Here is a 27258-nt window from a genome sequence, read left to right on the forward strand (position 1 = left end):
TAAATGGGACATTTACAACACATTTGCCAATGAATTTGCCATATCAGCCTTAAAAGGTGCGTATGTTGTATTTACATCTTGCACTGCTCCCAAGTGGCCAAAAACATCAGTAACTGATGGTTAAATAAGTGCTGCATTGCTTGAACTGACATCACACCTTCACACTTCATCAGAAATCTGGACTAACTGTTAATCATCAAAGGCATTTTATTGGTGCCCTGATTTGTTCTCATGTCTTAGAACACGATAGGACGTCTTTTTCATTATTGCTTGACTGCATAACAAGTAGATAAACGTCACGTGGCACTGAATTTCTTTACGATAGGCAAAGTTATGAGCTACAAGCAGAGCAGCAAGGGGCCTGATGTCTCCTCGGGGTAGACGTAAAAGAAGAAGACTGTCACCCCCGTGAATGAGATGCACTTGCATTTAGACACAGAGCGCTAAAGTATTAACAGCATCGCTGTGACATAACCATTAAATGTCACAGCATGCGCACAGACTGGCTTCATATTACAAGCCAGTGTGAAAAGATCATCACACTGTTCTGTGTTTTAAACATGCAAACGGGTCATTTTGTTGAAAAGTGACTTCAGCTTTCATCTGTGCAACATAACAATATTCTTTCCAGGACTGGAGAAGTGGAGGTGTTGTATCTTCTGGCTGCTGTCACCAGCCTACCAGAGACGGAAAGAGACAGGAGGGGGATATCATTATCTGCCAGTGCTATGAAATTCAAGCTGGTGCCCCATGATGCATGCGCACTAGGTCACACACTGTACACACACACACACACACACACACACACACACACACACACACACACACACATACATACATAAGGATCTTAGAGCACAGCCATATGCTCAAAAATGCACCCGCCAATAGGAAGCGGAACATACACATAGCCCTAATATAGGCAGACATTTACACTCACTCACACACACACACACAGCATAGCAAGCATACACACACACACACACAGTTATTCTTGGGAGCTTGCGTCCACCTCAGCTGTGCACACACACACTCACCCTCACAAGCTCTGAAGACAAAGGTAAGGACGGCGAATCAAATCCCAGCTTCTGGTTCAGTAACTTCTCTCCTCGCTGTGTGCCGTAGGCCTGGGAGAGCCTGCACTTAAGTGCCTTTCAACCATTTGACAGTGAGTGTGTGTTGACTGAGCGTGTGTCTTCATTATCAGCAATGTGCTGCCACAGACTTTCTCTTAATGACGGCAACAGAGCAGCCACCATGAGTGTGTGCTGTAGGCAGCATGAGATGCCTCAGACCCAGCGGAGTGGGCCACTCGGTGGTGATTTCACTCATGCTGGCTCTCAGGAGTACCTCCAGTGGCTTCCCAATGGGGGTGTGGGGACAACCAGGGCCTCCCCGGGAACTGTCTAACAGTCAATATGGTCAGCACGCTCTGTTTCAGGGTCTCTGACATGCAAAGATTTGGACTTCTTGTCTGATTAGTTTAGATTTTATTTGATTTTATTAATCCTGACGTGAAAAAAGTGCATCTGTCTTTTACCGCTCATTCATAATGAATCATAATTGGCTGTTTGCACAGTTAACTTAAAATTAAATGAATGATTGTGAAACTTTTTGTCTAATTTATGCAGCTGTTTTTTGGGAGGGGGCGTGGCCTCACACCGCCCCTTTGTTGCTCTGCTGCTCAGCCAATCAGGAAGCGTCCGGTTGTGTAACCGCGGTTACCGGAGCAGTAGTATTATGGTATGTAGTAATGGCAGCCTTCACAGTGGTGCATGTTAGCAGGAAACAGTTGTGCTTTGGCTCATGGACCTGCAGACACATGCGGACGTTTCGGGACTCTGTTGTCGGTATCGTGTGTGTGCGTGCGTGCGTGCGTGCGTGTGTGTGTGTGTGTGTGTGCGTGTGTGTGAGAGCTTTCTATTTGTCGTTTAAAGCATCAGCAGCTTGGCGCTGATTTACTGCTGTTGGTTCGGATCTAATCAATATGGATCTGATCATTAACTCTAGCATCATGAAAACAGATTACAGACACACTTAAAACTAAATGATGCAGAAAGTTGCTTGTGTTATTCTCACATGGGAATATGGAAAAAGATCAGATCTGCTAAATTGTACAGTTTAAAAGCTCATAAATGTCACAGGATGGTGATGAATGCTCATATTAATTGAAAACATGATCAATGTGAATGACTTATTTTTTTAGCTTTTCTTCTGGGGAGACTTTCCTCTCAGGTATGGAGGCTTAGAGCTGCCAAAAGGAAGTCAAAGTTACCAGATGAGTTGAGAGAACAACTCAGTGAATCAATAGATGATGCAGTCAGGTTAATAATTAAAATGGAGTTTGAAAAGTCGTATAAAGATTTATCATTTTTATTTAGCCTCCATTCATTTGATAGAATAAATCCAAACTTAATCAATCTCATCCTTCTATTTATCTTCTTGATTTTTCACCTCCTTAGCTGATTGCGTAGCTTATGCTAACTTTCAATTGATTTACTACCTCAGTAAACAGTTTCCTAATGAGTTTATGCTCTTAGTTGTCAGTTTCACGTCTTCTTCAACACACACATTCTGTTCGTTTTGTAAATATACGTCACTTCCGGCTCCAAAATAATTGAGATGCTCTCAGTTGTCCAAAAAACCAAGATGGCTGCGCCCGTGAAGCCAAACTCGAAGCTTCAAAACGACTTTCGACAAACCAACGGGCGACATTACAGTGGCTTACAAATTATGGTGCTATTTATATCTCATCAGTAAAATAGATGATCAGGCAGGGTATGCTTTAGGGCAGGACTACTTTGTGACTAACAAATCAGAGACTGGTCATCTTGCCTAAACCTAACCTTTCAGATGTGGGTTTTTCGCAGAATTAACGTCACTTTTGCTTCTGAAAACAAGATGGCAAAATGATTGGAGGTTTAAGGAACTGGCTGTACTGTTTATTGATGTATGTCTACTTATTTATCACTTGTCTGATAACCATTTTCGACTCTATACTTTTATTAAGGAGATTTCTGGGTCCAAATGTCATAAACAACACCCGACCCACCAAATGTCCCATTTCATTCTGTATCCCCAGATTGAGCCGCCACCGCCGCCATCATGCCCGGTGAGGATAAAGCACCACAGCAGAGCCGCCAGAGGAAAAAGAACAAGAAGTCTCGCTCCAAGGGGAAGAGCCCGGGTGCGAGTCCCAGTGGCAGCCCGGGAGGCGCCGTAGACGCCCAGGATGACCTGCTTTTACCACCAGTACTCCAGCCTCCGCCTAAGAAGGAGGCGGAGACGAGGCCGAAAGTGTCCGTCGCCAAAGTGGAGGAGGAGTCGTCCATTGCTATCTGTCTCCAGGTGCTTTTCCCCTACCTGCTGGCTGGGATGGGCATGGTGATGGCCGGCATGGTGCTGGACAGTGTCCAGGTGAGTGCACATTAAAGCCTGATGGTGTCAGGCAGATAATGGATATGTGGAGATTTATTATTACGTCTTCAATGACGCAAGCAAAGTTGTTATCATTCATTTTCACCCAGAACTGATGCTCGGTTTCTGTCTTAGTGTGTTGTATTTGACTGCTGTCTGTTGGTCAGGTACATTTTTGCTTTTGTCTTTTGACTTCCTGCTTCTATGACAGGCTTTAGTAAACACAAGTCAAACGTTTCAGTCTGGAATACATAGAAAAATAATACTAAAAAATAACTAATCCTCACTGTGCGTTGTGTTTTGGATGAAGACATACTGCTCTTTGAATGGCCAAACATCGTATTGTCATATATACAGTGCTTAACAAATGTATTAGACCTCCACCCAGTGGAAGGTGTTTGCCACCGCTGCCGTATATTAACAGTATTGCTGATCACCAGAATATTTTTTTAGTTTCTGTAATGGTTAACCCACCAGTATGTGCAGCTCTTTAATCAGAATGATGTATCTGAAATGATGTAAAAGGAATCTGGAGTAGAGGAACTGATGGAAGTCAAAGTCCAGACTTAAATCCTATCGAACAGATCTGGAATTTATTGAATTAAAAAAATAGATCACACACAAATTTAATCCAAAGCAAGTCTCTGGGAACAGCTGGGAACTATTTGGAGCTCAATAACAAAAGAGACGCTCAAAAAGTCCATGAAAACAATCAGGGCCAAAGGAGGTCAAACTAGATATCAAGATTTTTGGTTAAAATATGTGAATAAGGACTATTTAGTTGTTCCAGTTTGTTATTTGCCTAATAAATAATAATACAATGTTTAATTTGAAACAAGTTTTTGACAGATTTCTAAAATATTTGTGTTTTCTCGTTCGGATCTGGTCGGATAAATTTGTTAAGCACTGTGTATATATATATATATATATATATATATATATATTTATATTTATTATTTATATAATTTACACATGTTATAAAAACACTTCACCAATGCTTTCTGAGCAGTCACCATGACTAGTAACTATAATAACATGATAGCCGCCAATGTCCGCAGATGCAGATGCCAACCTTAACGACGAGACACATTCCCACAAAATATGACAGATGAGAGCTTCCTCATTGCAGGGAAACTCATGATAAAGTGGATGGACTGTAAAGAACAAGATATTGTGGTTTGAGTGTAATTTGAGACACTGGCTCTCGCTAGAGTGCCCGTCAGTCTATCAAGGTGGGAGGAGGGAACATTTGCAGCAGGTTAAATGTTTGAACAATGCTTTTCCAAGTGCTGTTAAAGCTTTCAAAAGGTTCTCTGTTCTGTGCCTTCGGATAGCCTCCTGTATTGCGTGAGTGTCTAGTCAACAGCCTGTCTGTCCTTTGTAATTGATGTGGAGTGGGTACCTGTGTGTGTGTGTGTGTGTGTGTGTTTGTGTCTTCATCCTCTGCCAGGCGTCCCTAGCATTTGGTCTGCAGCCAGCTGAGCTGAGGGAAATCAGACACACTGCTGTCTGCTTTGTGATGAGCTGGTACCTCTTTTTCTTCCTGTCTGTCCTCCGCTGATAAACACACACTGGGGCTGTGTGATATGACCAAACTCTCGTCTCCCCAAATAGGTCATTTGGTACCCCGATAAGAATATATGTGACAATGCAGCATCTTTTCTGTAAATTCAGTTCATTGTATGCGTGAATCTTGTGTAGGTGGTAAAAGAGGTTAGTGGCGTTTGAGCCTGTTGTGGTCGGTAAAGAAGTTTTCTGCTCAGCGTCAGAGTCTTTTCATACCAAAACCACGTCCATGCGACAGATGCAGCCCTTCTTTTCGGTGCAAGCTCCTCGTTTTGTCTTGGCTGACCGGAGCCCCTCTCTTGCTCTTGGAATTATCCTGTCCGACGTCACATTCACTCTCCGCCATCTTTGCTTGCATTGCCACCATGCAGATTTACTGCCTGCATCCGTGCCATGCGGAAGATGCAAAGCGCTGTGCAAATGATGAAAAATGAAAGTATAGAATGTGAAGTGCAACAAAACGAAATAGAAATGAAGCGACTGATGTTTTCTATATGTATCGCTCAGCCCTGTCACACACCTATCATCGTATGACGTCACCCCATCTGTTGCTCATCAGTATTTCCTCCACCCCCTCCTCTACTGTATCTGTTACGCTCCTGCGTCTGATGGAGGACGATTAGTCATGAGTTTGGCTGAGTGCTGTGTCTCAGCACAGGGGACATGGAAGGACACAGAGACCGCCTATCTGAACAGAGGGGAGATGAGACAAACACACCACACTATCAGTATTTAGGATTGCTGCTGTATCCTGTAGTGACGGTGGATCTTTTTTTAAACCACCACCTCCTGTTGTCATACCCACAACTTATATCCCACATGTGACGTCCCACATCCTGCCAGTCTGCCAGTAGGCTTCTTCATCAGTTTTTGAGCCTCGTGGGTTTGCCATTGCTTTCCAAGTTATGGCTCACGCAGCTTTACCAAGCTTGGGCTGCGTTACACAATTATGGGAATATATTTCTTACGCCTCCACAACATTAGGCTACTTATTGGATTGAGATGCACACTGGAGCCTTAAATCACTTCTGAAGGCTAAAATGCCAATAATGCACCAAAAAATTGGTCTTCCAGTGGTAAATTTTAAATTAACGGAGCCCATATTTGGTCAGCCTCCCAGAAGCCTTGAGACAAACAACTATTGTGCCAAACTGTTGCAACACAGATTAAGAGTGTGGGACAGCTTTGTTCATTCTATTCGTTTTATAGCATACAAGTGATGAAGGAGAAGGCTGTTAAAGGGAGAGAAGGAAAGAAAAAAAAAAAAAAAAGCACACCATTGATGGACTCCAGCAGTGTTTTCTTGGTGATGGGATACAGCTCTTCTGGTATACTAGCAGAAAAGACACTGTTGGGAAATGTAGGATCCAACGTTTTGACCCATAACAGTGACTAGAAGTCAGCATGTGTTTGCTTCTGCAGCTTCATTTTTTCTTTCTTTTATCCGGTCTCTTGTGAGTCCCCAAACATAATGAAAGTGCAATACTAGATTGTTGGGAGAGAGAAAATGTATAATTCGTCCTTATTTTAAGATAATAAAACACTGAGAGGTACATAAATGTAAGTAGTATTACAGCACAGTTTTGAAGTCAGTTAAGATGTAGTAAGAATGAAATGAATGGTTTGATAACGCTAATGAGAGGAAGGAGAATAAGGGCCATTGAAAAGTTAAAATATCAGCATTGTAAAAGGATGTATGAGACAGAAAAGGAATTTGTGGATTCGTTTGACCCGATAAGTTCAAGTGAAATTAATATTTTAGCACAGGGAAGCTTCTTGAAAGTAGGGCAGTGTTTCAGTCACACAGTAAAGAGCGTGTTTGTTGGATGGCACAGGACAGGGAGATGCAGTACCAGGGCCTGTGACGGGATCACAGCGCTAATGTAGCAGGTGGAAGGATGGAATGGATGGAAATGGACAGAGAGAAAGAATGAGTCATGATGTGGAGAGAGAGAGAGAGAGATTACTAAAAGAAGGATGAGAGAGGGAGAAACGCAGCGAGACCGTCCGACGTAGAAAGCGGGATGTCACATGGAAAGGGGGTGGGGGGTGGGGGGTGGGTAAGGATGGGAGCCAGACACGCAGCAAGAAATAGCGAGAGGGAGAGCGTGAGGCGGTAAGCTGGTCGATCCCTCATGAGTTTGCATGTCGGGCAGCGCAGACAGCCCTGCCTCTTTCCCTGCTACGTCACAGCAGAGCAGCACGGAGGGAGCAGGACTACCCTGATGCTGACAGGAGGAAAGCTGCACTCCAGCCTGCCACAAGCCGGCTGCTGCATCTTGTCAGTGGAACCTTTCAGATCACTTATTGGCATCACTGAGCTCCTTTTTTTTCTTTTCTCTTTTGTTTTTTCATATTTGCCCTCATCGTGAGCCTTCCAAAAAGAGAGGAGACGGACTGACAAAGACATGGAGACAATTCTGCTGCTTCCAACTCTCGAGACCTTTTGGACTATTCTTCATCTTCTTGCTGCTGTCAATCATTCGGCCGCCACAGCGAGTGTTTAGAGCTGTGCCTTTACACGGGAGGTCAAGCGGCTATCAGAGTGTTAGACCCAACAAACGCTAAAGTCCATTCAAATGGATTGTGGAGAAGATCAGAGACACTGGACTTAATCAGGACTCCTTGAAATCTGAACCCTCCATTGTCAGGTTCATTCTCTTTAAACTGTGTCTGGCTGTCAAAGCCGTCTTTCTAACCTTTCTTTGAGGAGACAAACTCAGACTTTGGCAGCAGATGTGGAGCACCTGAGCTTGTTGATGAATACTGTTACCTATGAGTAAGACATGGTGTTAATGACGGTGTTCCTCAGTGGAGCAGACAAATGGATATCTCATCACTGCTGACTCATCACTGGGCCAAAGGTGCCACGCTCCATTACCCTCAAGTTCGAGTTAAAGCCTCTCATGTTGATTTTGCTTGTGGGGAAAAAAAACAATTAATGGAAACAAATGGAAAATGAAGTCACAATCCTTTCCTTGTTTCCTTGTTAACACGTGGCAGTAGTTGATTACATTGTGCAGAGGCAAATAGGGTTGATAAGCTAATTGTTTAGCTTTGTCAAGAATGATTGAAGAAAAGCCGTCAGAACAACCAGTCATTCACAAATCCTGTCTCTCAGCTCCTCGAGAAAGGCCTGAGTGACGGCTTGAAACATTTGCCCTTACCTTTTCCAAACCAAGGACGACAACATTGATTGGTTTCTTCTCCACCATTTACCCTGCTCACTTTTTAGGACAGGTGAAACTCAAACCAAGGTTATCTGGACACGGAGAAGACAGAGAATCCAAAGCTGAATTATTCCCTGACATTTGGATCGCGCTTGCACTCACCATGGGATAACTATACGTTGGACTAAGTTCTTGAGAAGCCCCTCGTTCAACATGGTGGTGACTCGTCTGGAGCTGGAGCTGCGCTACCAGGGCAAGAAGTTACGTGGCGTGACGTGGAAGTTGACTCGATCGGAGCACGGTTTCCTACCAGAGAGCTCCTGGCTCATTGCTGCCCAGGTTATAGTGCCGTACCTGGTGTCAGGGCTTGGAATGGTCTCCGCTGGAATTGTGATGGACCTTATACAAGTATGAAAATCTAAGAAACCCCCCCCCTTTTTTTTTTTCCTTTTGAGAAAGTTCTTTTTCTTTTTGAGAGAGTGATTGATAGATGGATGAATAGGGTTTGGTGACATCTGAAATATTTTGATTGCCAGGTTTTGGTACTGATACCAAAGCAACACTTTTTCTGATACAGAACTATTGTAGTTTTCTACAAAGTCCAATTTTTGAAATGTAGAATGCTTTTGGATGAATCCACAAAACCCCAAATTTCTTTCAGTGATACTTTTCAGCCGATGTAAACCTCTTTTAAGATTCTCTTCTTCTGTTATGTCTGTGCTTGGCAAATATAGTGAGGTTAGCGAAGTATTGTGCCTACAGCAAGCTAGCTATGACTAAAGCTTTGTTGGGGCTAAGCAACTAAAACACTTTCAGGGTAGTTAAGACTGATAAAAAGGCAAATATTAATTGATCTCCTGCATGAGGGTCAGATTCGCTTATCGAAGACGCTGACCTTGACGGCTTTACATTACGTTGCATTGGACGTAATGTGTGAGGTGCCAAATCGTCCAATGCAGACGTAACACTGGACCGACAGTGGGCCGAAACACAAGTAGACCCACAAGAATTTTGTTTCAATTAAAAGTCTAAGATTACAAGTTTTTATTTGAATAAGCCTAAAGAATAATTGAAGAGGAGCATTTGATGCCAACATTAGGTCCTTTATTGCTAGACCAATGCATTTCGGCTTATGGCCTTCATCAGGGCCCCTGTAGTCCATCCCTGGATGACCCAGATGAAGACCGCAAGCCAAAATGTGTTGGTCTAACAATAAGGTTGTTTTATATACTACAAGTTTTGACCTCAGAGGTTGGATAGGAACCTTTCCAGCCCTGTGGATGGATGGATGTGTGAATGGTTTGATAGACTGACAGACAGTTGAATGGGCATATGAAGAATAGATGCACCGTAGAGTGAGAGGCAGACATTGACTTAAGCAGCTGCCTGGGTAAGAACGGTCTCAGCTGGCATCATACTCATATCCACATGTGTAAATTGGGCCTTTTACTAAATATTGGATATTTGCCAGTCAGTCACATCCATTTTCTTTACGACTCGGCCAGATCTCTGACCGCGGAGGAGGAGGAGGAGGCTTTGGACAGAATTATGAGAAACCAAATGATTGATTGTTAAATTGGTGAACAGAGGCAGAGTTTTGGATTTATTGCACGTATGAAGGGAAGATGGAAGCGTCTCCTTACAAACGCACAGAATAAATGGATGGATGAGTGGACAGATGGAAATACTGATGCCGTTGGTGCATGCACCTTAGTTTTAACACTCCTGCTTCCCCACCGACAGCACTGTTGTCCGTTCAACAGATAGGGTCCTGTGCGATAAACTCTCTCTGTCTCGGAGCTTTTCAAATCAGATTTAAACGTAAGTGCTTTGGGATGAAAGCGAACAGCTAATTTGATAGATGGCCTGAGCGTGAGAGAGAACACACAGCAAAGATGGAGAGGTTTAAGAAACTTTGATATCTTGGAATCACATAGAAGAAAAGAAGTAGGTTCCTCATTATGGAGAAAGCGCTATTGCTCTATTTCTTACTTCAGTGTTAGCCTAAATTGTAGCTTGAACTGTTCTGAAAATAACTGAGCACACATGCTGATGACACTATAATGATATAATTATAATGACACTAACAGCAAAGATATTATAAACATTGCTGTTTTTCCCTCAGAGATCTGGAGTAGCATGTTGTTTAGTTATCTTGGCCTCCAGCCCATCACACTCAAGCAGCAGCAGCAGCAGCAGCAGTGGTATTACAGCAGAAGTGGGCCATGTCCCAAGATAGCCTCCCAACATGACAGCCGTCAGCTAGACCTACAGTCCAGGATCTGAGCGGGGCGTGTATTAATAGACACACACACACACACACACACACACACACGCATGAGCATGCAAAAAGCACCCTTCCACCATTTACTGTACTCTTATTCATCCCTCTCTCTGTATTTGTGGCCTCATTTAGCCCCTTAAATCCCCATCACCACCACCTCCCTAGTTACTGTTGTGTAAACAAATCAGGAGGCAGAAATGATCTAATTGGCCAGAGTCGATGCAGGTGGGTGGAGCTTAAGCACAACTTCACAGTAGATAACAGGCTACGTCAAAATATTTAAGAAGATATAAATGACAGTCAAACATTCTTGAACGAGGCACTCATGGCTTTGGGTGTGTGGGCTACATTATGTAAAATACATAATATAATGTTTTAACTCAATGCAGTTTGAAACTGAGTTCATTTAATGTTATTCTAAAATGAATGTCCTCTACAGTACTTGCTGTTAGAAGTTTAAGCAGTTGTGATCTTAAAAAATATGTTAGCTTGCAGTGCAGTGAGTGTACTAATGTTATTGTTAATTGGCTTCTTAAATATCCAAATCCAGTGCTCCATTTTAATGTAATTTCTTTTGTCTAAAAACGTCTGAACCAGCTGCAGCCACTCGCCTTGTTCATGGACTGGTGACGTAGAACCCACAGTGATCCTTATGGCACGTAAAGATCATAAACACCAAATGGTAGTAAATAGTTTTTTGTTAACCACACAGAGTTCAGTGCTTTTAAAACAGAACCAGAGCGTTCCAGTTTCACTTTGGCTCCCTCTTGATAACATGGTACCACAAAATCATTTCTGATTAAGCGTGGCGTTCAGAGTCTTGGCTGGACAGACTAGCTGTGAGTCTGTTTAGCTGTACCCTTTTCCTTTTTCATTGTGCTTGACTCTAAAGGCAGCTAGATTTGCTGCAGAAATTAATCTTGTCAAGTTCAAACAAGGACACATTTGCTGAAAAAAACAAAACCCCGTACAGGTTTTGGATCCTACAGCGTGGACAATGATTTGCACACCAGCAAAACATTTCCTTCCTCTGTTACACCCACTTAAGCCGAAGTAAATCACTGATAAAAATTTGAGAAATGTTTTTAATAAGAAAACACTTTCTCCTTCCTTTTTCCTCTTTCCTTCCTCCATATCCGGCCTGCTCCATCAGTCCCTCCCTCCCCCCTTCCCTCGCCTCCCCCACCCCTCCCCGACATCACTCTGCTCCTGGCAGCCACGTTGTTCTTTTATATGTGGATCTATTTAAAGATCTAAACCGTCTTGGACCTGCCAACTGGAGTTGTAGTCAGAAAACACAATGTAGACTCTGTGAACTGTACGTCTCCTAAACCCAGTGAACCTGTGCGGTATGGCGTGGCATCAAACGATGCTCAGAGATGTGGAAACAGGAAAAGTAGGCTACTGGGTTAGTCTTGAATATGTGATGTGCTTATTTAACGGCATCAGTTAACGGCACAAGGTTCAGAGGGTTTGCCTGTGGAACGTGGGGAGGATGCTGATGCTTGGGTGTAAATGACGGTTGTGTGTTTTTGTATTTTTGTCTTTGTGCAATATGAAGTTTCCTACTTGTGTGTTCCAGCACTGGGAGGTGTTTAAGGTCATAACGGAGGTGTTCATCCTGGTGCCTGCACTGGTCGGACTCAAAGGAAACCTGGAGATGACCCTGGCGGCTCGCCTCTCCACTGCTGTAAGAATGGCTGCTACACTTAGAAGAGTGTATCCTTTAATCCTTTAAACCTTTTGATAAAACAGGATACCATTAAAACTTATATCACTGCCAATCATAGATCCACCAGACACAAATAACCTGTTTCAGCTGTTAAATTGTTAAGTACAATTAGGCATGATCATGTGAAATGCAGCATGTTAAATGATTCAGAATGACACTATGATCCTGTCATGTTATTTAGTCCTTTGCAGGTGGAGCAGGACTTTGCAGGGTTTTGTTGTTTGGTTTTTTCTAACCCGATGAGTCCCCCTTTAACAGTTTTGGCCGCCCTTCCGAACATTTTGATTAAATATTACTGCTGAGATGTGGGGACACGGTGACTTTGCTACAAGCCAGACAGCTTTTTACAACAAATTGTGGTAGCTCTTTTGGTAGAAGCCCACACATCACAGTGGATTTCCTCTGTACACATGGGGCTTTTATGGGGACAGGTACATTTGGAGGCAGTGTACCTGGAAAAAAAAAAACATGGATACACCATAAAATCCGTGTGTGTAGGATGTTAAAACGATAATAAAACACTGAGGAACAGTAATGATGTTTGGCTTCCAGTATAATCATGTGACGATCAAAAGCGAGACGAACCTACAGCCACTTGTAGTTTGGTCCTGTTTTATGCCATAACTGTTGTAGAATGACATAAACTGTATGTCTCCTGTTTGTATATTTATATATATTTATTTGAAACCTACTGTATGTAACTTGAATGATTGAAACTTCATTCCCCCCCACATTAGAATGACCGGTGATACCTCTATGTTTTCAGGCCAACACAGGCCAAATGGACGACCCTGATAAACAGTGGACCATGGTGTGCAGCAATCTGGCACTAATACAGGTAACATCCTCTCACTGCACACTGTACTGCACGCTGTTACTAAGAAGAATCCAGATAACCACTGAGATACTTAGTTTATCTGTCAGTGGCACCTTTTAGTGTGAAAGAGTGTGTAACAATGGAGAAACTTGCAAAAGCAGCTAGATTTTGAAAGTATGCGCCCGAAAATATCATCAATATCAATGTTTTTTGTCAAAGCATTTGATTTATTGACTGCTGTTGGGCTGATAAGATCATTTCAACAGCTATAACAAAAAATGCTTCTGAAATAAGATGCATACGCTGCGTTTAATTTCAGCTGGTCTAATCATGAATACAGTTTAAGGTGGTCTTTGTGGTGTCTCACATTTATATTTCCAAAAGTCCAAAAGGTTCAGTGTGTAGGATTTTGGTGCCTCTGGTTGCCACTAAACTACACTGAACTGAAAAATATTCATTTTCTTTGTGTTGTGCAGGTTCAGGCTACAGTGGTGGGCTTCCTGGCAGCAGTGGCAGCCGTGTGTCTAGGGGCAATTTCTAGAGGCGGGATTGAACTGGACCAGGCAGCTGTTCTCTGTGCTAGCAGCATCACCACTGCCTTTGTAGCCGCTCTCTCCTTGGGTAAGTAACCAGGGGTGCCTTCACAGTGTCATATCGGAAGACGAATAAAACTGTTTTACTATTTTCACACTTTTTTTGGCTCGATTTTCCCGACCAAGTTTCAATTTAATGTTCCAAATTTGGCCTCAAAGTCTCGCATAACCTGCAAACTGAAAACATGCATAGAAATATTAGGTTGACTTTTGATGTCGTCCTGCCGTCCTGTCCTTGTCAAAAGATTTTACAAGTAGCAGAGAGAAAATGTACCGTAGGAGAGACCCTCATGTCAACTGATGGTAATGCTCTGGTTTTAATCAGGAACTGCTCTCAGATAAATGTGTAACATCAGTGTGTGGTTGCACCAAAGATGCAGTGGTGATTCAGAGGCAGCATGTTTAGAAAATGACGGCACACAAAGCAGGTGACAGGGTTCTCACGTGGTCCGACACTTAAAGAAATGGATTTTCAAGGTTCTCACGGCTCCTTTTGTCTTTTAAGGTGATGACACACAGGAGATGGTCTCCAGACAAAGACTGCTGACGCACTAATCCTTTTGTGTCTCTTGACTCTATTTTGTGTCTTGTAGACAATTAGTTGTGCAGAGTTTAGGAAATTGGATTGTCTACAAGAATGTCTTTGAATGGATTAAAGGAATAAGTTTGACATTTTGGCAAATTACTCTGTTACTCCAGAGTGTTATCTCATTTACTTCATAATGGTAGTTTTTCCTTCCCGAAGAAGGAGGGTCATAAAGGGCAGGTGATGCCTCGGACTGATCCACCGGACTGATCCATTGGCCTCATCGACTGCTGGACTCTTTATTAGATTGTTTGTTCGCTTACACTTGTTTATTTCAGTGAACTTTGTAAAGCACTGTGAGACACTCTGTTGTGATATTGGGCTATACAAATACATTAAATTGAATTGAATTGAATTGGTAAAAGTTCTAGTATATTGTAGTATACAGTTATAGAAGGTTGTCTTGACTTGCTGCAGTCGTGATAAAACTCCAGGATCAGAAAGTTTGAAAGATGGCTTTGGAATAAACGGACTCCCCGTGCTTCAGGTCCTCGTGCTAAGCTAAGCTAACCGTCTCATGGCTCCAGCTTCATATTTAACGGACAGATCACGATCCCAGATCCATGCGTTTGTGTCTTAAATACTCACGATGTTAAACCAGACGCCACCAATTGGCCCAGTTACAGACCGAGCCTGCCTTCATGTAGCAGCAGATGCACCTTTTCCCCCCCTGTTGTAATCATTTAAACCCACTCTAACTGTTGTAGTGCTCAGCAGGCCTGATGACTGAGGGAGAGACTACGTTGCTCCTGGTTCTGTTTTTTTTTTCAGCTAATGTCTTGAGTCATGTCTCAGCAGGGAGTAACATCCTTCCCAGCTTCCTCTGTGCGCGCTGTCGTTTTTAATGACTTTGAACCCATTTTCATACATTTCTGATTTTGCTCAGTTCTAAATGCAGCTTTTGTCTCTCTGGTAAGCTGTGACTCTCTGTGGCTCATCGGTGCTCTGAAAAGTGTCTTTATCGACATATAACACCCAGCACATTTCAGCTGAAAAGCTTTCATCAGCGTTATGTTGTTGTCCTTTTTCACTCATCTCTGTCGAAAGTGTTGCCTTTTCTCCATCGTCCTATCTTCTCTTCCTGTCCTTTCGCACCCGCAGGCCTGGTGATGATCGGCGTGATCATCGGCTCCAGGAAGGTGGGCATCAACCCCGACAACGTGGCCACCCCTATTGCCGCCAGCCTGGGCGATCTGATCACCCTGTCCCTGCTGGCCGGGGTCAGCAGCACCCTCTATGAACACATAGGTGAGGGAACACCGTTAACTCTGGAGGAGTCGTGAGCTCAGCCATGGCTCAGGGTTTTGTGTCTGTGTCACACTCGTCTGGTATGTTGAGGGTATCAGTCATCAGAGGAGGAGCTCCTGGTAGTGTGACGAGGGCTCACCTCTGGATTTACACACTTTCTGCCAATAAGAGGACAACCTGACATCTTGAATATCTTTATTTTGCGGTAATGAGAGCAGTGTTAGAATGTGATTTTATTACTGATGCTAAGTCAAATCAGAGGGAACATTTTGACCATTACTCAGTGTTCCTCTCTGAGTTTGTCATGCTGATAACGAGAACACAAGATGGCAGCAAAAGTCATCTTTATTTTCTCACAGCCTGCCACGGTGTGTGTACGTATGTGTGTGTGTGTGTGTGTGTGTGTGTGTGTGTGTGTGTGTGTGTGTGTGCGTCCATACTATATCTCCTCTATTCACAGTGCCTCTCTCTGTTTACTTTTTTTCAAGCTGCTTCATGTGAGCAGCCAGTCCCTCCGCTGCCTGAGCCTCTTGGCTCTACTTTCACTGTCTGTCAAAGTGTTTCTACATGTGTGAGTGGGCGCATTATACATGTTTAGGTATGTTTTAGTCTTGTCTAGGATAAAACTAGACCTGAGCCTAGAGTTTATCATACACAACCTGGATAATTGACCGTATCACCTGTATAGGAAAAAAGCAAGCCAATACAACATCCCAGCCATAAATACTACACTTTTAAGGCAGTGTATTTTTTTGTGACCATCTGTGTATGTAGGATACACGAGGATGTCACTTTATTGCTGTATATTTTCTGTCCTGTTCCTGTCCCACAGATATATGGTACCTGTCCCCCCTGGTGTGTCTGGTCTTCCTGGCTCTGATCCCAGCGTGGGCAGTGGTGGCCCGACAGAGCCCCCCGATCAGGGAGGTCCTCCGCTCAGGGTGGCAGCCTGTTATAGTAGCCATGTCCATCAGCAGGTATATCATTTAGTTATTTTTTATATGTGTGTGTGTGTGTGTGTGTCTCTCTCTCTCTCTCTCTCTCTCTATATATATATATATGTATATATATATATATATATATATATATACACACACACAAGTATTTAGCACAGTTCAGTAACTTGTGTGTAAAGTAGAGCTGCACAATTAATCAAATATTAATCTTAATCAATCAATCAATCAGTAAATCTTTATTTATATAGCCTCTAATTCATAACAAATGTTCTTTTAAGACATTTTCCATAAAGAGAGACCCAAAGATTCAAGAATTCAAAATTAAGGATTCAAGAATCCCCACACAAGCAAGCATCAGGCAACAACTCCCCGGACAGATCCCAGCTCAGATTCTGATCACGATTTTGGCTTCCCACAAATACATGACCGTGATCGACTAGGATAATGACCTTTCAGATGTGTGCTCTGCTCATTGAAAACTGCTTATCAAATCAGCCACGTGCAATCAAGATGTTTTGGCTTCACCTTTGGGGAGCTGTCATGCCGCTGTGCGCTCATCGTGCTACGGCGGCCCGTCCAAAAATGTCCTGGGTGCTGCGGCAGGGGTCCAGAGTAGAGGAGTAATATACAACAGAAAGCAGACGGGCGAAATGAAGATCAAATGTCTGGAGCAGAAGGCACAGATGTTGACCTATCATCCATTGTTTGGAAGTATTTCAGATTCAGAACTGATTTTAAGATGGAACAAATCGTGCAAGGAGGGCACGAGGCTGTTGTCTGTGCTGCACAGTAACCCAGAGAACACCACAAGCTGCAGTGTGATAAATACATGAAGGCCAAGAAGAATAATGTCACTAATGTTATCTTACGTAATCCCTGTCAGCATCAGCTGAGGCGTCTATATCAGAGACGCTCTTCAGTGTTTTACTGTATCCATTTAATTCTATGTGACAGGTTTCGGTCTAACTTCATTCATATTCTGCTTCTAGCAGATGCACTGTGAATAAAAGATTTGCACATGAGCAGGAATGTCGCACAACATGGAAGTGAAATCTTTATTTCAATGTGAAAGGGCAATAAAGATTTTCCCCCTAAACTTAATGAATAATCCTGATAAATAATCCTGATACTCCTGATTATTGTTGTTATCCATAACTGTGCAGCCCCCTCGTCAAGTCAGCCTCAAATTTAAATAGAGTGCTTAATAAGAAGTGAGACACTTGATCTTGGCATTATATACAGTCTAAGTTAGCCATGCGGGTAGAGAGATGTAATGAAATCAGTGATCAGCTGCTATGCGAGCGGTTCCTCCTGCTCTGACCTCAGGCAGGCTGGGGAGCCCTGCCAGAGCTCTGATTTGCTCTGTGTTTGTGTTCACAGTTTTGGAGGCCTCATACTGGACAAGACAGTGAGTGATCCCAACTTTGAGGGCATGGCTGTGTTTACGCCCGTCATCAACGGTAAGCTGATGCGCCCGTGAAGCTAAATGACCCCATGAGCAGAGTTCCGTTACCATGCGTTGTACAGAGCGACTCGCTCGGATCACTAAGAGGAAGCCATTGTTGCTCAGAGGGCCGAACAGCAGCACAGTTCTGCCTGTGTGAAGCAGGCACAACGTATTTGGAAAGCGCACGCTGTGCTCTTTTGGGTGCTTCTTGTGTGGATCCGAGCAGCATACTAAACATGGAGTAGACAGCGCTCACAACAGAATAGTAATGCTTCTCACTCCGATTGCTCTCAGATTTTATGGCGAGTGCATCACTGATCCCCAGCAACATTCGCAGGCTTCATCAAATGACTTTTTTTCATTGATTTCCTTCCTTCCTTCGCTCCAGACAGCCACCGGCCGCCGATCGTTTCCATTCTTTTCACCTTAAACTTCTTTTCTCACTCACCAGTAACACTGTGTGGTTGTGCGGTCGTAAGCAGTGACCGAGCTTATAGCAGGTGAGATCTGGGGTGGCTGTTGTGGCGTCAGGATTGTTGTAAAGGATTACTTTCTAAAGCAGTGTAGCACAAAAGTGATGTACATTTGCTTATTTCTTGTGTTGAAAAGTGTTCAGGAGCGTGCATCAACAGGTTTTTAATAGTACAACAGAAGACACATGTCTCATATGTTGAATGTTGACAAATATAAGCATGTCTGTAAATGATCATTTAAATTAGGATCAGATTAGAAATCAGATTAAAAAGACTCAAGTGTACTCGACAGTTTTTAACGGTGTTACAGACACATTTCAGTTGGTGCCAAATAAGTGTCGTGGTACCGAGCCCAAGCGAAACAGGTAGTGATCAGAAACGTCGTTGCTCTTACTTTTCAAGTTGATCCGAGTTGCCATTGTGCAATGAGCTGAAACCAGCGGCATCGTGGAAGGAAAGGCGCCAGTCTAAAATCACATGCTTGGAGCACTTAGACAGATGTTTGGCTGTAACATTAAACTGTACATGATTTAGAGTTAATGGGCTAAAACATGCAGCGCTGCCAACATGTTAAAGCCACTGGAGCATTTTCAGATACACCATTGCCATCACGTGGAGCATCACACTGCTTTGAGTCCAGTTCCATTTTTGCAATCTCAACAGAATTTCAAAGCAGTTATATGAAGTTTTTCCAAATCGCACGAATTTACAGTTCAGGGAAATGCAGCCTTTGCAGCTCGTCAACAGAGCCAAGGTTACAGAGCAGCTGGAGACTTTTACCATAAGCCCCAGTCTTTAATCACAATATCACGTATGTAGCCATCAAGTGCATTTCTATGATCCCCTCTGCAGGATTCTCCTTTTATGACCAGTCAGATTGAAACATTTAAGAAGTCGGTGAAAGATGGAGCTTAATTAGCTGCAGGTAGCCACAGCTGATACGTTCCGTCAGCGACTTTTGAGCCGACAAAACTGACTCACCGTTTAGAAATAAGAAACGTGCTTTTGCCCACCTTCATCGTGAATCAATGGATGTTTCTAAAACGACTAAAACAATGCGTAGCAACAGTGACCGTGCAGCTACGATATAGTGGCGGTAATGCATGACGCGCCGCTTGAAGTCACATGAAGTGTTTCTGTGACAGATTTAGGGAGGAAGGAGGAAGGAGGAAGGTGAGAGGAAACAACATTTGGCAGTAAACGTTGATTTTCTTCCCTAATGGTTTAATGTCTTTTTTTTTTTTTTTTTGAATTGTCTGCAGCATTTTCTTTTAGTCAGCTAAGAGAAGGAATTGATGTCTGAGGGTTTGGATTTACTTTATGCGCATAGAAAACTGATTTTCACTCCACAATGCTGTTTTAGAATGATGAAAAATGAACAGAGACGTAGCGAAGTGGAGGCAAATAAGAAGCAGCCTTCAGAATAAGTGGTTTGGCTGTGAGGTGATGCAATGCAGAGATCCACTGAGTATTGCAGAGAAGTCAATATAAACCACTAATGGTGCACACCCAGTGTCCTGGCACAGCTGACGGGGGCCTTTAATAACCGCTGACTCTCGCTGTCACTGTTTCTCATTTTGTCTCTGCCCATCTTCCTGCTGTTTCTCAATCTCTCCTCCTCTCTCTGCCTAATTCCACATTCGCCAATCTGGTTTGAATTTCCCATTTTCCCTCACTGGCTTGCGTATAAATCAGTATTATGTTATACTAAAAGTTCCCCCAAGTCTTTTCCATCTCACAAAGGAACATCTGTGCTGTTTTTTAGGGGTAAATACTTGGAAAGGTGTTTGATGTAACTAAATTATGCGCAGTAAATCCTTGTCAACACCAAAATGAAAATGGATTTTGAAAAACTGGTTGGATCTGGAAAATGTTTTTTTTTTTTTTTTTTACTTTCAGCGGAAACGCAGCTTTGAAGGAGTGAATAAAAAGGCTCAACGGACACCAGAACGAGTGGATAATATCTTATCTCATGTTGCTTTGAAGCACATCTGGGGCCTGTTTAAGAGTCTTATCAAATAAATCTGACCTCTTGACACGAAGCCAGTCAGAGACAAGCTATCCATCAGATTTTCAGAAAAGGTGCATAATGGTTTTTGCACAACCAGGGTCACATTTCACAGTCGGAACCACGCCATCGGCCGATTTTCTTTCCAATGCGCACGTGTCGCTGCTCTCGTGTCTTCCTGAGATATCGGGTGGAGCTTTTGTTTGTGTTGCGGCTGTGACTCGCTGCTCTTCGGCCCGTGTGGCTGATTAAGACGGACCCCGCTCTCTGTGAACCCCGGCTGAGCCGACCTTTGCTTAATTTGTGTGCAGGAACGATGGCCGCGATGAAGCCTGACTGATTGTAAAGCTGTTTACTATCTGTGGTTGGAAAGAACGCTCTGCTTCAGTTGACTGTGATGACACCGAATCAGTGTCACGTTTTCAGATCGATCTGTGAGGGAAAACAATAAATCTCTGTCTGCCATTTGTTGGGAATTTTGAGCACATAGTAAATCCTGGTGTTTGTATTTGGCAGGAATGAAGCCAGTAGAAGTTCATTCACTCGCTCAGTGTGTCTTGTGTTTCCCCTGTTTAGGTGTGGGTGGTAACTTGGTGGCCATCCAGGCCAGTAGGATCTCGACCTACCTGCACTTCTGGAGCATCCCGGGGGTGCTGCCCTACAAGATGAGGCAGAACTGGCCCAATCCCTGCATCACCTTCTTCTCCTCAGGTAACACACTCTCACCGAATGCCTACCTCGGTACATAGGTACACTCTTCTGTCTTTAACTTTAGTACACGTCTGAATTCGTGGATAGCAGGTGTTAAAGCAACCAACTTTGACCATAACCGGTCGCTTTTGATGACCAACGCACGGAAAGTCATCACCCCTCAGCTTCAGCTCTGCAGAGCGTTTTGGTGATTCAGGTTTTCTTCCCTTCACTTGACTGTTTTCTCATCAGGTTCATTTTCAGCCACAGCAAAGAGCACAAAAGCTCAACAAACCCACTGTCCACTACCTACACAAGTGGCTTAGCGACTAGTCGATGAACTTAAAGAGCCAGATATTTATATATGCTTATATTTTCAGATAAGCGTTTGTGGAGACCAAAGTAGAGCTAAAAGGAGACTGAATACTGGACTTACATTTGTCAGGCTGCCAGAAAGACTTCTCCAAATATGCCACCGTTGATTAGTGTCTGCTGGATGAGTGAATGATTTGGAGTTAATAATACGAGAGATGTTGTGCACTCAGCTTGTTCTTCTGCCCCCCAAGCGGCCAAAAATAAAATGCTTTAGTAGTCTTAAGTAGTTTAACACTGGTGCCACCGGATTAAAGAGCAATGGTTATGATTTTTTTTTTTCTGGAGAAAGAGCAGTTGTGTCTTTTCTCACCGTCTCTGTCACTACAGTCTGTTCCAACAAAGGCGGCTCAGAAACCTGGACCTCGGTTAAAGGTCTTCTCTTGTCTCCCCCCAGGAGTGAACTCCAAGTCGGCACGAGTGCTCCTGATGCTGGTCGTTCCCGGTCAGCTGGTCTTCCTCTACGCCATCTCTCTGCTGCAGGGAGAGGAGGCGCCCATCTCTGTAGCCTTCACCGTCTGCTACCTGTGCGCTGCTCTGCTGCAGGTAAGCTGATGCACTTTCTCACACACGTCTTGTTCTGTGTTTTTCATGTCACTACAAGACAAGAAATCATTTTTAAGTTCCTGCCTGACATGGGGTGGTTTCTCATGAACTCACTGGCCCTGAAGTTTCACAAGACTCTCCGATACAAACTGTGGAAACCAGCCGTCAGAGTAAGACTTTGTGCAGTCTGATAAAAATGGCCGCTGCCACCTGTTACCTGGCTGTGAAATGAGCCGTGCCAGGTGTTGGTGTTTCAGCAGCTCAGTGAGATAAATGTCTGCTCCAGGACAGAACCAAAAGTACACCGCGCTCCGGCCACGGTCACCCTTCTGACCCCCTGAACATAACGTCATGCCAGCTGTTAAGTGTTTGGAAAAACCTGAGACTAATTAAACATGCAGTGTTTGGCGGGATTGTTGGTATTATTGCGCAACATGAGACGTGATGTCCTTTGGTACCAAGTCAGTGACTGTCTGGCAATCTCCATGATCTCCTCGAGGTTCAAATACAAATCAGAGTTCACAGAGTGCAGAAAAGCTGACGAATGATTTCACTGCATGGAAGATTCATGGGAAACTGCTATTGAGCTCACTGGCCTGGCAATAACACGCAAAACATACGCAGGTAAAAAGAGAATCACACGACTGTTTAGATGGATACTTTTCATAGAATTGAATTAGTAGTCCATGTGGAGAGCAAAAGAGGCAGAAAGCATTGGCTGAAATGCCATCTTGGAACCCAACGCCTTGGCAACAAGTTAAACAAAGGGAAGAGGAAGTCTTGACCTGGTTATCTGTTATGTGTATCGTGATCCAAATATCCACTGAAAGCTGAAACATTTCCCCTGGCCTCATTTTCATCAGATCAGATTGGGTCAAGATTTCTATATTTCTTTTAACTGTCTATTTAAACTGCTTATCCATTGCTTTTAGCTAGCTAGCTATTTGAGAGACAAGACATTAGTTGTCTGTTGATGCTAATTGTTTACGTATATGAAAATCCAGCTTTCCCCAATTACATTATCCAGTTTTTTTTTATTATTATTTCTAACTCTGTTTCCTTCTCCTCCCCAGGTGACCATCCTCCTCTACGTTGCTGACCTCATCATCCGTGTGATGTGGAGACGGAGTCTGGACCCTGACAACTTCTCCATCCCTTACCTGACCGCCCTGGGAGACCTGCTGGGCACCAGCTTTCTGGCCCTCTGCTTCCGCTGCGTCTCCCTGGTTAAGAGCCTGGGTCTCTGAACTTCTCCACTTCACCACCGTTTTGTTGCACCAGTTTTGTTACATTTACACGAAGATGCTTTTTGATTGGACATTAAAGCATTTTCTGATGGTTATCACTTGGCCAGTTCATACCGGGGGAATCTGTCACAAGTTCAAACCTTTACTATGATGGAGAAACAGCACAGGTGACACCCACCCACCCCTCTGGGTGAAGGGTCTGGTGCCTGAACACGTACGGCCAATCTAATGCTTTTATTTGAGGGCAAAAGACTTTAAAGTACATAGAAGTTTTAATTCTGTTCTTCTGAGCGTCTACGACAGTGTATTTAACTTTATTTTGTTATCATTCCTCTTTGTCTGTCATTAAGTTTTCCTGCAGTAACTCACCTCGTCTCTCAGCTCATCTCACTGGCTTCATCAGAGGAATATGTAGCAACTTTACATCTTAGCAGCAGGACTGATTAAAATTGGTGTGTTTGTGGACACGTTTGGGCAGGTTATACTATGCATTAATACTAGGGGTTGTAGAAAATCATCACGAGTTATTTGAGATTGATTCAGTGTGAATGGAGTTTAGTTTTCATGAGGCATCAGGCTACGTATGTAGGACACAGAGGAATGTTTCATTATCTCGTGAAAAAATCTGAATCTCCATCCATATAATGTACTTAACTTACTATCTTTTCATAACATTTTCTGCAGATTCATTTTTGAGGTACTGTAACAGAAGCAAACAGAATGGGGTAAGTGGTATTTTCATGGCCAAAGGCAAATGGCATGTCTGCACAGTGGAAGACTGTATCGGTGGGTGTGGTGGGGGTTATTTTCAGTCATGAGCAATAGATGCTCCGCCAGTGTCACGCTGCCAAGAACAGTGCAACAACTCTTCACCACCTTCAGAGGAAACTGTGTAGAAGATAGTCACGAGTTTGTTTCCTGCACCTGAAGAATTTAATGGGCAATAAGCTGTCGTTAGAAAAGCATTAACCAAAGTTATAGTGAAATGAGGTGTAGAGTCTTACTAATGGGAAACAGTGTAAAACAGTTTAAAAGAACCGTTCAACGTTTTGGGTAATACACTTCTTCGCTTTTTTTTTTTTGCTGAGAATTAGATGAAAAAACAAATGCACTGCTCTAAATATGAAGCTAACACCAGCAACTAGCTAACTTAGCTTAGCACAGACACTGGAAACAGATAGCCTGGCTCTGTCCAAAGGTAACAAAATCGACCCTACCAACAGCCCCAAAGCTCATTGATTATCACGTCGATTCTTGTTTGTTTAATCCATAAAATGTAAAAACACTGTGACAACACCAGGCTAGCAGTTTCTCAATTTCCAGTATTTATGCTAACTTCTGGCGTTAGCTTTATACCTAGCATACAACCACGCACCATTGGTGTCAATTTTGTCATCTAACTCTCTGCAAGAAAGCGAATGAATGCATTTCCGTAAAGGTAGAACTTCTCCTTGGAGATTTGGATTAGGATCTGTTGGCATACAAATCACTTAAAACTATAAAGATAAGCTGCTGTGCACAAATCCCTGCAACTACTGACAGCTGTGCCGTCTTCCACACTTCTTCCACTGTGGAGAAGTTTCACAGCAAGTCACCAAAATCCCAATTAGGTGCGAGAACGACCTCTTTGTGCTCTGCAAAAATGCCACAACTCTGACTAAAATCTCCATGAAGTCTCATAAAAGCTGTGTCCAGAATGTCTAATATGCAGATGATGTATCGCTTTCCGTTGCACATACCACAGGTATATAAAATGTTCACGTGAAATTTACATGGCACTTACAAACAATACAGTAATTATTACACTGTAAGCATTGAGATTGTTTTTCAGGTTTCACGTCATGTTATAAATTGTTCTAAAGGCCCAAACACGTAAAACAGTTGTATTCAAAAGCACTGTGAAGCCTGCAAAATATGTCAATCCCTCTTACTACTGGTATAGCAATCTCAGTATTTAAGAAAGATTTTTAATGTTTTATTTATTGTGAATTTTATCCTTCCTCTAAAAAAAAAAAAAAAGCAACAAGCTGATGCAGAACGCTTCTAAATGTATTTTTACCCATCAGCCCAGGTTTATTTATTTACATCAACTGTATAGCTGCAGAGGACCTTGGGTATTCTGTCACTACTTGATACTAACAGTCCCTTTAATAGAGGGTTCACAAAGCCTTATTGTTTGTCAGAACCATAAAACCTCATCAGTACAGCAGTGAGTGCATATGCATATGCAGATGTGCTCAGACAGAAAGTGAAAGAAAATTTTGCACGAATTTTACAGCTGAACCGTTTTTGCTCTCACCTCCAATACAATTTCGTCATAAACATACAGAGACAAGAAGGACTAGAAGGAAAATTATGAAGTAAATTCATAAATGATGTATTAAAATTTTTTACTCCATTCAAGACCATTTTCAACTCATGCCAATTTGTCTTTACATCGACTTGTGCCACCTTGGGCAAATTTGTGCTGCGTTCTTCTTTCAGAGAAAATATACCGTTCTAATAACATCAATGGCCGCCATCTTGGTTCTCTACCATCATTGAATCAAAGCCGGCCCCATATTAGGCTAGTCTTTCCATTGACGGCTAGCAAACATCCCTTATCTAAAATTCGCTTTGCATTCTGTCTGAACACACAGCAGCACTTGTCATTCTTAACATTTTAAGCATCTTCAAATCCCAATTATGCATTATTTTAAGTTAACATGAATACACAAACAATTCTAATTAGTGTGGGTAAAAAAGTTCACTGCAAAATCCAGGATAGGATGGAGAGTTTATAGTCCGACTGTCTCTGTCGATGCGATCGTACATGCATTTCTTGTGTATGTCAGCTTTAACTCAACGATTTACACAATTTCTCAAAATAACAGAAATGCAAATGTGTGTATAACTGCACTCGTGAAGTCACATGGAAGTTTTGCTGTTACTAGTAATACTTATTTTTAGAGACAAACCTCATAAACACTGAAATCTGAGGCATTTCTCAGCCTGTATTATCAGTAATTGATCTTTAGTGTGAGGTGTTTCAGTGCTAAGTAGTGCTTTGCTAAAAGCTTTTATTTTGACACTGTTACACAGTACTTTCTACACTAGAAGATAATGGAATATAGATATAAATATAGATTCTACCATTTGAATTACAGTTTATTTCACTTGAGCTCGCTGTATGAGGTCTGTGTTAACTGTGATACTGTGAGACCACAGCTAGGGTTGTGTCGCACCAGCACATAACTGTGTCTTAATCAGTGGGGCTGGAAGATATATCATAACACCTCTATCATTATTAAGTGCCACATTTACACAGATAATGATGAATGTAATAACCTTTTGCAAATACGTGCGTCCCAATTAACTTCAGTCTGACCTTTTAAATATCCTGGACCTCTGTACTGGTTAAATATTGGTTTGGATGTCAGTGGTTTTTGTTGCTTTTCTAAAGCAATTATTTGGAAGTTGAATATTTTATTGAACTATACTAAATTTAAGTAGGTAATAATGATGGCGATGTAAAAGAATAGTTCAATGTAAGTATGTATATCAAGTTTATTGCCAAGACTTAGCTGAAGTGAATCCTAAAATTTGGGATCTATAAGAGAAGTAAAAAAAAAAAGTAATTAAAATCCCACTGCTTCAAACATAACATCACACAACTGTATATGGAGTGGTCCACTCCATACGTCCAGATAAGGATTATTATTAACTGCCATTAATCAACACCATTCTGTCTTCATGCTAAGCTAATTTAGCTGCTTTACAGACATGAGATTGGTAACTCTTGGCATGACAGTGAATAAGTGGTTCATCTTCCAGCCCTATTGAATTTTATATATGAGTACGTAAAAGTGTGTGATGGCAAAACACCAGATTGCAAACTTGCACTTTAGTTTTAATCGCAGTCTGAGGTTGCCTTGAAAACAAAGTTCATGTCCACGGTGTCTTATCTACAACCTCCTCATCTACAACCACTTCAATGTCAGAAAAAAAATAGCTTTATTTAAATGTTGCAGCTGTCTCTGTTGCTGTCTGTAGGCAGAACTTTGTACTGTACTTTAATGTTGACACTGCCACATTAAGACTTTAGGGGCTTTTAAAATGCCTTTTTTTCT

At 42.6% G+C, this 27258-nt stretch overlaps 1 protein-coding gene across 1 annotated transcript; it reads left to right on the forward strand.

Annotated features, from left to right (window-relative positions):
* Positions 1-950: 950 nt before the first annotated feature.
* Positions 951-24893, forward strand: LOC139209862 (solute carrier family 41 member 1-like). Its single transcript, XM_070839740.1, has 11 exons — positions 951-1057; positions 3080-3414; positions 12017-12124; positions 12933-13004; positions 13460-13604; positions 15264-15410; positions 16243-16387; positions 17747-17826; positions 20871-21005; positions 21754-21902; positions 22976-24893. Exons 2-11 carry the CDS (start codon positions 3103-3105, stop codon positions 23147-23149), a joined length of 1467 nt encoding a protein of 488 aa, XP_070695841.1. The 5' UTR covers positions 951-1057; positions 3080-3102; the 3' UTR covers positions 23150-24893.
* The last annotated feature ends 2365 nt before the right edge of the window (positions 24894-27258 follow it).

This window comes from Pempheris klunzingeri, chromosome 11 (genome assembly GCF_042242105.1).
Source record: "Pempheris klunzingeri isolate RE-2024b chromosome 11, fPemKlu1.hap1, whole genome shotgun sequence".
Taxonomy (NCBI): Eukaryota; Metazoa; Chordata; class Actinopteri; order Acropomatiformes; family Pempheridae; genus Pempheris; species Pempheris klunzingeri.

Bases quoted from the DNA above. Each gene is read 5' to 3' on its own strand.
- LOC139209862 (XM_070839740.1), top strand. From the start codon at position 3,103: ATGCCCGGTGAGGATAAAGCACCACAGCAGAGCCGCCAGAGGAAAAAG. The intron at 12,125-12,932 runs GTAAGAATGGCT...CTATGTTTTCAG, and splicing joins CGGCTCGCCTCTCCACTGCT to GCCAACACAGGCCAAATGGA. The intron at 16,388-17,746 runs GTATATCATTTA...TTGTGTTCACAG, and splicing joins GTAGCCATGTCCATCAGCAG to TTTTGGAGGCCTCATACTGG.